Below are 12,568 nucleotides of genomic sequence, written 5' to 3' on the forward strand. Positions count from 1 at the left end.
ATGAACATTTGCGTAGAAGTCTTTATATGAACACATATTTGCATTTCTCTTGGGTAAATACCTAGGAGGGAAACAGCTAGATCATATGGTAGGTGTACACTTAACTTTTAAGAAACAGCTAAACTGCTTTCAAATGTGTTCATTCATTATACATTTTATATTTCACCACAGCGTATTAGAAAAGAGAGTTCCTATTCCTCCATCATTTAGTATGATTAGTCTTTTAACAGAGAATATATTATCTTGCTGTGGTTTTAATTAGCATTTCTATAATGCCTAATGATATTGAGCATTTTGTCACATGCTCATTTGCCACCTGTACATCTGCGAAGAAACGTTTGGGTCTTTTGTCCATTTTTAAAAGTTGGTTTGATTGTTTTCTTTCTATTGAGTATTGGAGTTCTTTTTATATTCTAAACATAAGTCCTTTAATAGATATGTTTTGTAAATATTTTCTGCTAGTCTCTTGCTTTTCTTTTCATTCTCTTAACATATCTTTTGAAGAGCATAAGTTTTTAACTTTGATGAGGTGGTTTTGATGTCATTTCTAAGAAATCTTTGCATAATCCAAAGTCAGTAGGACTGTCTTCTATATTTTCTTCTAGAAATTTGTAGTTTTCAGTTTTCATTTCAGACTATGTGGTACATTTTAGAACTGTATGGTGTGACATATGGATGAAAGCTCTTTTTTTTTTGGTATATGTGATTCAACTGTTTCGGCATCATTAGTTGAAAACACTATCTTTCTCCATTAATCTGCTTTGTATCTGTATCAAAAAATCTGTTGTAATATGTTAGTCTATTTTTGTACACTCTATTCTGGTCCATTGATCTATTTGCCTACTATGACACTACCACCAAACTCTCTTGATTACTGTGGCTTTAATAAGCTTTCATAAGGTAATGTTAATCCCTCAATTTAGTTGTTCCAAAGCTGCTTTGGCTATTCTAGGTCTTCTGCATTTCCATATACTTTTTTTTTTTTGGAGATAGAGTCTTGCCCTGTTCCCAGGCTGCAGTGCAGTGGCGTGATGTCGGCTCACTGCAACTTCCACCTCCTGGGTCCAAGTGATTCTTGTCCCTCATCCTCTCAAGTAGCTGGAATTACAGGCATGTGCCATCAAGCCTGGCTAATTTTGTATTTCAGTCAAGACAGGGTTTCATCATGTTGGCTAGGCTGGTCTTGAACTCCTGGCCTCAAGTGATCCACCTGCCTTGGCTTCCCAAAGTTCCGGGATTACAGACATGAGCCATTGTGCCTGGCTGCATATACATTTTTAAATCTGCTTACCAATTTTACAAAACAAAACAAAAAAGCCTTCTGAGATTTCTGAGCTGGAATGTATTATATCTACAGATCACCTCAGGAAGAAACAATGTATCTTTAAAATACTGGGTTTGTGCAATATACCCATGAACACAGCATCGCTTTCATTCAAGTCTTTAATTTTGCTCAGCAGTGTTTTGTAGTTGTCAATATAAAGGCCTTACATGTCCTTTGTCAGAATTATTACTAAACATTCTATATATTTTGATGGTATTATAAATAGCACTGCTTTAACATTTTTTTATTTCCAATTGTTCTTGCAAGTATGTAGATATACAAATGACTTTTACATATTGGTCTTATATTTGGAGACCTTGCTAAACTCATTTATTAGTTCTAGTAGCTATTCTACAGATTCACTAGATTTTCTACATAGATCAAGTCACTGGCAAAACCCCACTGATTTTACTTCTTCCTTTCTACCCTGAATGCCTTTTATTTCTTTTTACTTCCCTTACTGCACTGGCTATAATCTCTAGTACAATGTTGACTAGAGGTGTTAAAAGTGAATGCCCTTTTTGCCCCAAGTCTTAGGAAGAAAGCATGAGAATGATAATAACTGTAGAGGGTTTTTTTGTTTTTTTTTCATAGATGCTTTTCATTAGGTTATGGAAGCTGTTTCTGTTATTGATTTCTATTCCACTGTTGTCTGAAAAGATACTTTGTGTGGCTTAATTCCTTCTGTATTTACTGAGAATTGTTTTATGACACAGAAGATATTACTTAATAAATGCTTTCTTTTTTATAACTACTGTGTAGATATCATTTAACAAATGCTTTTTTGGTGTAACTGCTGCATTTTGAATAAAGCCATATAGCAATCCAGCATATCTGAAGCCACCATATCATTTTTTAAAATCACATCTTAATCACTTGATGACATCAAGAAGTTAGCAGGTCAATAAGAATAAATAAGAGAGAAAATACAGTATAAGAAGAGAGAAAGGTGAAAGACCAATAATTCACAATGAAGTAAAATATAGCATATAATGTTTAATAAAATAAGTAGCAACGACTTATAAACTTTGTCTGAAAATTTTTTAAGGCAATGAAACCAGCTAAATATTGTGTTGATTATTAAACAGGTGAAATCAAACAAAGTATTTAAAGCAAATACTAACCTGAGCAGCTCCCAAAGGGGGGACACGTAAACGCTTCATAGCCTTTTGTCTGTCACCATCTTCAAGTTCATTGGTCACTACAGCCTAGAAAGACAAATTAAATTTTGGTTAGGTTATATTCAACTTGAGTGATGAACAAATAATTCTGTACCATGTATATATGACATATTCTGATAACTTTTTGGTGAATGTATACTGATAAAGAAAAGGAAAAAAAATCACAATTAGGGCACATATATTAAAAGCTACGAACTAGTTACAAAATAACAGAAATAAGGAATTGCTTCCCTAAAAACAAAACATGTAACTGAAAATATGTGGTAAATAAATAAGATTACCATACCTCAGTTTCAGAGATAAGCTGGTTGATTTTCTTGCATGTATAAAATGGAGCCACTTCTACATGAGCCACTCGCCAATCTGCTCCACGAGATGTTTCCAGGATCTTGTCATGCTTTTTAAGGATTTTTCGAAACCCTGTAAAATTCAGATTCTACAAAAAGAAATGAGAAACACAACTATAATTTTCACTACCATCAAAAAAGATGAAAAAGAATAAGCACTAAGCACTGACAGAGCTGGCTGGACAAACACTGAGTACTCAAGGAAATGGCAATGCTTTCATAAAAGCATCTACTACTAAAAGGATGAGACTCTTATTTTTTATTTCTTTTATTCATTTCAAGATAGTATGCTATTAGTAACACAAAGAAATCCTGAACTATGAACCCTATTATTTCTCTTCCAAGTAAATTAATGAAAGCCCTAAGCTCAAAATGTTTTTGTTTCCAGTTTTCTATGTATAATTATTTTCAAAATAGCTAATTTCTATTATTTTGCTGCTTTTGTCAAAAGAATTATTTTCAGAAAATGTTTTACATTTGCCATGTACTGAACACATTTATTTAGTTCTTTGTCTTTTGAAGGACTGGTATAGGAGTACATATCTCCCCCTGCATACAACCATGCATGTTCCAGTAAGGAAAATGGAAGATCATCTAGTGCTCTTAATTTTCATTTTCCTTCCACTGACTCTCAGTTTAGGTATGGGAGTACAAAGAACAGTAAGTAGAAAGGAAGAAGTGATCATACTTACAGGGTTCAGTTTGTAATGGGTAGAAGCCTTTCCTCAATTTCTACAATAACAAAATACTATACTTTTCAGCATCTCAAATTCTGTTGTATTTTTGCCCAGCATGCAAGAAAGCAGAAATCTCAATTTGCAAGGTTAGATGTTTAAACCAGAGGTTTCCCAAATTTGCTGATTACATATCCTTAATAGTAAAAAATTGTGCACTCACTCCAACATAGGCTTTCCTTACTTACTTATTTACCTATTTTTCCCTCACGCTTTAATGTACGATCTTAAAGTCTCTGTGGGGTGCATACATGCATCGTGACTTAGAAATAGCTTTTAACCCATCTTCCTTTCTCCTTCATTCTCAAAATAAATGTATTATTGCAGAATAGATGACCCCCAAAGAATACAAGATAAAGCAGAACTTTTATAATTAAGTATTGTTTTTGTTTTCCCAAGGACCATGTTTTGGGAAAGCAGGAAGCAAACTGTTAGTCCTTGAGTTGTGGGCTACCCCTAAATACTAAATATTATACAAAAGTTTTTAGAATATGAATCTTCAAAAATAGAAGTCTTATTATTAACACAGTTTTACTGCCTCTGATGCATGGTTTTTAGCCAATAGAACCCGAAGAATAACAACATGCTAAGAATTTTTCTGTTTGGAATTGACCCACTGGTATACATTAAGGTATTTCCATTTGTTGAAGTTTTCTCATTTACTTAAGGAGTTTTGTTTTCCCTTTTATAATGACCTGAACAAAAGTTGTTAAGAAAGTTAATACAATAAAATTTAACAAACATTTTTCCATGTAACACACAAACATAGTTTATGAACTATGAGATGTTAATGTTGTTATACCATTATAGGAAAGAGGAAATACATTTTGTTTTTGTTTTTTAAATCATACAGCAACGAACAAATCTTGAAGCAAAGGTATTTATGACTATATAAACATATGCAATTATTTTTCTATTAAGTTGTTTTCTTACTAGATTTGTCTTCAAATGATAAAATACTAAATCACTAAAGAACAAAGTGGACTTATAGAAGAAAAAGATAAAAATAAGCACATGCATTAACAATTTAAGATTACTGAAGATATGGGATTTTACTTTTTATTTTAAAATTCAAACACTCAAGGTAATACTTTTGTTGCACAATCTTTAGTTTTAATACAGTGTATCATCCTATGATGATCCTAACCACTCACTATAAGTAATAATCACAAGAATAAAATGAGCCGGGCACGGTGGCTCACAAGGTCAGGGGTTTGAGACCAATCTGACCAACATGGTGAAACCTGGTCTCTACTTAAAAATGCAAAAATTAGCCAGGCGTGGTGGTGCAAACCTATAATGCCACCAACTTGGGAGGCCAAGGCAGGAGAATTACTTGAACCCAGGAGGCGGATGCTGAGGTAAGCCAAGAGCACACCACTGCACTCCAGTCTGGGCGACAGAGTGAGACTCCATCTCAAAAAAAAAAAAAAAGAAAAAATAGTGTATAAGGTCGCTCTAAAGATCTAGGTGATGCTTTTCTCAGTAACTTTTAAAAAATGCTATTTTACTGAAGCCCATGGACAAAAAAATTGGAAGGATTCCTTCAGTTGCAAGTTGAAAAGTCAGGGTCTTTGTTTTATTAGTGTCAGCTGCATAAAAATTAACTGTCTGATAGCTTTTGTAGAAATTTTGCTATTGGTTAGGAAAAATATAAAAGTTCTTACTGGACAGGAGCATTGGCTCAGGCCTATAATTCTAGCACTTGGGAGGCCAAGGCAGGCAGATCACTTTAGATCGGGAGTTCAAGAACAGCCTGGCCAACGTGATGAAACCCCATCTCTACTAAAAATATAAAAATTAGCTGGGCATGATGGCACGTGCCTGTAGTCTCAGCTACTCAGGAGGCTGAGACAGGAGAACTGCTTGAACCCAGGAGGCAGAGGTTGCAGTGAGCCGAGATTGTGCCATTGCACGCCAGCCTGGGTAACAGTGAGACTCTATTTCGAAAAGAAAAAAAAAAAGCCCTTACATAGCCAACAGTGGTTGGAGAGACATATTATTTCTATTCATGACTATCAGAGCTGCGTCTAAAAGCAGGAAGCAAACTGTTAGTCCTTGAGTTGTGGGCTACCCCTAAATACTAAATATTATACAAAAGTTTTTAGAATATGAATCTTCAAAAATAGAAGTCTTATTATTAACACAGTTTTACTGCCTCTGATGCATGGTTTTTAGCCAATAAGAACCCGAAGAATAACAACATGCTAAGAATTTTTCTGTTTGGAATTGACCCACTGGTATACATTAAGGTATTTCCATTTGTTGAAGTTTTCTCATTTACTTAAAGTTGTCATTTTCTACAGTAAGAATCTAAGTACCTGATAGTTCTGCAGCAGGATTAGACTGAGGTAGAACTCGCTGAAGGCCAGTTTAAGATCTTTGATATTCCTATGTTGGACACGTTCCTCATGGGACAAGTGGAAGACTGGCTTTCTGCGTTGTCGCAGCGTGGTAACACCAGTGCTTTCTTTCTGTGCATCCAGCGATGACTGAAGCTCATTCTGAAGTGTAGCAAACCTGCGCTGAGCCTCTGCGAGCTTCTCTATAAGAAATAAAACAAAACTGTCAAATCAGTAAAATTAAAAAGTTCTGACTTGTGAATTTTAAATAATTATTCCCATTTGCTCCCCTAGAATTTCTAGAAAAAAAAACCCTGCTACATGTAATATTTAGAACTCGATAGGAAAAGATATTTTTGTGTAACATATTCCTTTCATTCTACCCCTCACAAAACCTCATGTATCCTTTCTTTTCATAAATGAATAAATAAAATGTAAAGAGCCACTAAGAGTGAAAATATGAAATGGTATAGACTCTCTGGTATTTGGAAAATAGCTGGCAGTTCTCAAAAAATTAAACATATGATTCAGCAATTCCATTCATAGGCCTATACCTAAGAGAGCTGAAAACATATGTTCACACAAAAACTTGTATACACATACTAACTTGCATTTATAATAGCCAGAAAGTGAAAACAATCCAAATGTCCATCGAGGAACAGATAAACTGTGGTGTACATGCATGTGTATATATATAAATACACAATAGAATCAGCCATAAAAAAATGAAGTACTAATTCATGCTATGACATGGGTGAACTTTGAAGACATTATGTGAAAGAAACCAGACACAAAATACCCAATAGTGTATGATTCCATTTATATGAAATGTCCAGGATCAGGAAATCCACACAGATAGAAAGTAGATTAATGCTTGCCATGGGCTGAGCAGAAGGCGAATGGGGAGTGATTGCTAATGGGTATGAGATATATCTCTAGGATGATAGATATAAATGTTCCAGAATTGGTTATGATGGTTCTACAACCTTGTGAATAAACTAAAAACCATGGAATTACACACTTTAAAGAGGTATATTTTATGGCATATAAATATTTCAATTTTAAAAAGCTATTAAGAAATGTTTCTGGTTATACAGTTAGGTCAGAAACAGGATTAGAATTTGGGCTTTAGAATTTTAATTTCCTGGATTTCCCACTATACTTCTTTACTTCTCAAAGACAGGTATTACAAGAAGCGATTAAGACTTGCAAATTATGTTATTAAAAATACTAGGTATATCTGGATATATGTGTTTGTGTTACACATACATTTAAAAATAATACTCTGTAATTTTTCTTCTAAGGTCACAATTTAGTTCACTGGAACCAGCCAGATTTCGGTTCAAATCCTTTCCGCATTAACTAGCTGTATGATTTTAGTCAAGAGTTTTTGTTTTTTCTTTTACACGTTAGGCATTTCTATTGCAAATGTGTTTTTCTTATCATTCTCAAGATCAAAAACAGTATAGATCTTCCTGGTTCTTTCTTGATTCATGATGCCCTTAGTGTTCCAGTAATATTTTCATGATGCTTCTAGGCCAAAAGAAATAATTAATGCTTCTATTTATTAAATAGTCAGATTCAAACAGCTTAAGTATTTACGTTCTAACAACTTAGAAACTATCTGAAAAAATATTACACACAATATACACACAAACGTATAATGAAATAAAACAAGGATTTATCTAAGGGCAACTATAAATTAGTCTGCTAACTAAAATCCTCACATAAATTAGCCAGAAGACAGAATATCACACGTAATAAAAATGCTTAACCTTTATTGTTAAAAGATTAGTATATGAATTTGCTAACTGTTTAGTGTCCTTAGTCAGAATTGTCAATACATTTACACTTCTCATTATGTACATATTAAAAATGTATTAAGCCCAAAAACGAAAATAAAGAGGACCTGTTACTTCCTGTGTGCCAACAATAAGTCAAGACACAAATGCCTCTCCATCTGGAAAACTCTGTACTCATTTTGCAAGGCTAATCTCAAACACTGCTTTCTATATAAAGTTTTTCAAATTTTTTTTTTGAGACAGAGTCTCACGCTGTCACCAGGCGCCAGGCTGGAGTGCAGTGGCACAACCTCAGCTCACTGCAACCTCCACCTTCCGGGTTCCAGCAATTTTCCTGCCTCAGCCTCCCAAGTAGTTGGGACTACAGGCGGTGCCACCACGCCCAGCTAATTTTTTAATTTTTAGTAGAGATGGGGTTTCACCATGTTGGCCAGGATGGTCTTGATCTCCTGACCTCGTGATCCACCCACCTCGGCCGCCCAAAGTGCTGGGATTACAGGCATGAGCCACCGTGCCCGGCCAAGTTTTTCATATTTAACAGCTCTCTCAGTCACAAATGAAAACTCCCACCTTAGGGCTCTTATGGGACCACATACATACAGTCAAAGCACACTGCATGTAATTCTTCATTTATGTTTGCTTCAATGACTGACTAAACTCTAAAGGTAACAGTGCTAAAATCTTTATCTTTTTTCATAATGAAAATTTATTTTAAATATCAATTTGAGGTATAACTTACCTACCATAGGATTCATCTATTATAAACATCAATTCATTTTTAGTAAATTTGTAGAGTTGTACAATCATCATCGAAATCCAATTTTAGAACCACATTTCTGTTCACCTCATGTACTGCCATCACGGCCATTAGCTGTCAATCCCCACTTCCACCCCCTACTCCAGGCAACCAATGATCTGTATTCTGTCTCTGTTGATCTGCCTTTTCTGGACATTGTATGTAAAGGAATCATAAAATATGTAATCTTTCATGTCTGTCTGGGTTCTATAATTTGGCTTGATGGTTTTGAGGTTAATCCGTTTTGTATCGTAATGTAAGTCTGTTATACTTAGTTCCTTTTATTGCCAAATAGTATTTCATTGTGTGAATATATATTTTGTTTAAATATTCTTTAGTTTGCAGACATTTGAGTTGTTTCTAGTTTTTTAAACTATATAAATATGCTATTAACATTCTCATACAAGTTTCTGCATGGACTATCATCTTTGTACCATAAAAAGCTTGCATATAGTACACTCGATCCATGTTTGCTGAATAGATGGGTAAAAGTTCTCTCTAGTAATCTACATTCCTATATGGAAATGGAGAAGATATCAACACTTCAAGTGTATTTTGCTACTTTCTTTAAAGTAGTGTTCTCTTCCTTAATGGCATAACTACGTAGAAGAGCCCATAAGAATCCCTGGGTAGGGGTAGGGGAATACAAAGCATATATAGTTTGAAAAAAATCACATTCAACATTACCACAGCTATGGTATGAGATTTTCATATCAGATGGGTATAAATTTAAAAAGAACAAGAAATACTGCTTTCAACATCAAGTATCCCAATCTATTTTGCAATGACACTTCAGTTCCCTAGAGCCAGAACACCAGAAAGCTCAAACACATGCAAATGCACAGAACCTGGAAAAGGGTGTGTGTGTGCATGCGTGCATGTGTGCGTGTGTGTGTGTGTGTGTAAAAATGTATACTCTGATCTATTAATGAAAATTTATTTACAAATACACTTATATAAATAAAATGAATCTCAGGGCCCTTTTGATACATGTTAAGCATTTCTACTGCAAATGTGTCTGTCTTATGCTCAAGATCAAAAACAGAACTTCTTGGTTCTTGGTGTAGAACTTCTTGGCTCTTTCTTGGTTCATGGTGCACTTTGCATCTCAGTAATATTTTCATGATGCTTCTAGGCCAAAAGAAATACCTATTTATTAAGTAGTCAAGTTCAAACAACTTAAGTATTTATGTCCTAACAACTTAGAAGGTATCTGAAAAAATATTACACACGATATGTCTAGAGACGGGTTTTTGCCGTGTTGGCCAGGCTGGTCTCAAACTCCTGACCTCAGGTGATCCACCCGCCTCAGCCTCCCAAAGTGCTGGGATTACAGGCGTGAGCCACCACAACTGGCCAAGTGGCTCCTTTAATTTCACTTCCCCTACTACCCTCCCTACTTCTTTAAATAGTTCTTAAGTAACTGATTCTACTGTAATGAACTCAAGAGAATCATGATGCAGGAAAATATGTTAAAATACAGGAATTTTAAACAATATACTAACCTATGACCACTAAAAATATATATTTAATCCACATTTTAACACATACATGAGCAAAGAACAAAATGAGCCATTAAGACATAGTTTAGATACATGCATACTAGACACATGTATCACTTCTGAAATCAAAATTTACTATTTCAGTATAAAAGATTCTTATGTTTCATTACACACATTTAGTGAAATAACAATATACAGTGCCAAAAATTCTTTTTGTATAAACAGTATAAATTAATAATGAAGAAAAATAAACATACAGCAAGACACTATAAAACAGGATTACAAGAATAACTGTATAATAAGAATAGCTCTTAGTAATTGTTATCCAATTGGTCTTGCATTTATATGAAGCCAGAAAATATTTTACAGCCAAGAAAAAGTCTGTTTCTATTATAATTTTCCTACTAATACAACATCAGTGCAATTACTTTCCCTCTTCCCTCTCACCTGCCTTTCCTTCTTCTTCTTATTCTTCTTTTTTTTTTTTTGAGACGGAGTTTCGCTCTTGTTACCCAGGCTGGAGTGCAATGGCGCGATCTCGGCTCACCGCAACCTCCGCCTCCTGGGTTCAGGCAATTCTCCTGCCTCGGCCTCCTGAGTAGCTGGGATTACAGGCACGTGCCAACATGCCCAGCTAATTTTTTGTATTTTTAGTAGAGACGGGGTTTCACCATGTTGACCAGGATGGTCTCGATCTCTTGACCTTGTGATCCACCCGCCTCGGCCTCCCAAAGTGCTGGGATTACAGGCACCCGGCCCTTTCCTTCTTTTTTAGTAAAGAAAGAGAAAGCATGTAACACTGCTGTGAGTTCCCAATGTAACTGAAGCCAAAAAAATTCAGCCAGAAAAAAAAAACAAAGAAAAAGCACTTAGCTATTTCAAAATTCCAGACAATAAAAGGGGCTTGACTGTTCTGTGAAATATAAGAAGCAACATAGATATTCTTTTTTTTTTATCATCAAGCACATAAACACTGTTTAGAAGCTAAATATTTTGAATGAAGAGAAAAGGCAAACTGGTTTGGAAAAAGTGAAGTGATCAGTTGGATCAGCTGTCCATTGAAAAAAAGACATTACTGGTCACCACAAAAAGGGTTTCCAATTATATAGCATTCAGGATTGATACTATTTTCAGTGATAGCAGAGACTCAAGAAACTCTACGTTAGGGATTAGCAATGTTTTTACCATGAAGGACCCCTCCTTTTCACAATTCACTTCTCTTCCTATTATCTTCAAATACTGAAAGATTTTATCTATAAATATAAATGTCAATTTTTAATCAAAGATACATAATAAACAATAAAGACAAACAAAATAACTTACATCAGGTTTTCTGAATATTGAAAATAGCTTCTGATCCTAATGTGGAACCCTAGAGGGTTGGGAATCAATTTGCTTATTTATAAGCAAGTAGCACTGGCAAGAAAAAAATTCCAAATTTTAGCAGCATTCATGCTATATTTTGATTGGCCTTTTTGATGTGATTAGAAACAGATAAAATAAAATATGCCAATTTGTTTTGGGACATTTAAAGGTTCCAGTCAAATATATTTCACTTAAAAATGGACCACTTTTAGCTATTTAACGTGTGAGATATAAGCGGGTGTAGGTATAAGCTAAACTCACCCCATATTGTTTAGTTTTTCTTGTGCCCTAGTGTCTGAGAACTGCAGTCTACAATCTTCTGAGGAGAAGGTGGCTAAATAAGGAGGGAAGAATATACTGTTGAGAACCAGTACCAAATTCTGTTTCTGTAAATCATGTCTTCATATTACCCATCACTTCCTGATCTGGCAAGAGTCAGTCTAGAGACTATTAATTTGTACCTGTGAGGACATCAAGAGACATGCCTCACTGGCCTTGCCAATATACACACAAAACAGGAAGGTATCAAATCATAGCACCAAAACTTTAAATAGTAGCTAGCCTAAAATTATTTTTGAGAAGTGACCTAACTTAAAGAAATTATGTTTCAAACTGAGGGTTGCAACCCAACATAGGGCCATAAAACCAATTTAGTGGATCATAATCAGCATTTTAAAAAAATCAAACAAAAATGGAAAAACATACAAAACATAATATTCTACAAGTACTAAAGATAAGTATTGTTTATAAAAACATTTTAGCCGGGCGTGGTGGCTCAAGCCTGTAATCCTAGCTCTTTGGGAGGCCGAGGCGAGTGGATCACAAGGTCAAGAGATCGAGACCATGCTGGTCAACACGGTGAAACCCCGTCTCTACTAAAAAAATTCAAAAAATTAGCTGGGCATGGTGGTGCGTTCCTGTAATCCCCGCTACTCAGGAGGCTGAGGCAGGAGAATTGCCTGAACCCAGGAGGCGGAGCTTGCAGTGAGCCGAGATCGCGCCATTGCACTCCAGCCTGGGTAACAAGAGTGAAACTCCGTCTCAAAAAAAAAAAAAAAAAATTTTAAATTATTTAAATATATTATATAGTCACTCACATATAGATGTATACAAACTTATATAAAAAAAGTATCTGCATGTATGTGCTGGGTCATAATGTAGATTTTTTTTTCTTT

At 35.0% G+C, this 12,568-nt stretch overlaps 1 protein-coding gene across 1 annotated transcript in view; it reads right to left on the minus strand.

Annotated features, from left to right (window-relative positions):
* The window catches only part of XPR1 (xenotropic and polytropic retrovirus receptor 1), a 233,740-nt gene that overhangs the window by 84,878 nt on the left and 136,294 nt on the right, over positions 1-12,568 (minus strand). The window contains exons 4-6 of the mRNA XM_002760310.6: positions 5,908-6,131; positions 2,792-2,941; positions 2,449-2,532 (exon numbers count right to left, since the gene is read on the minus strand). Coding sequence (XP_002760356.1) covers positions 2,449-2,532; positions 2,792-2,941; positions 5,908-6,131 — 458 coding nt within the window. The remainder of the gene's footprint in view (positions 1-2,448; positions 2,533-2,791; positions 2,942-5,907; positions 6,132-12,568) is intronic.

This window comes from Callithrix jacchus, chromosome 18 (genome assembly GCF_049354715.1).
Source record: "Callithrix jacchus isolate 240 chromosome 18, calJac240_pri, whole genome shotgun sequence".
Taxonomy (NCBI): domain Eukaryota; kingdom Metazoa; phylum Chordata; class Mammalia; order Primates; family Cebidae; genus Callithrix; species Callithrix jacchus.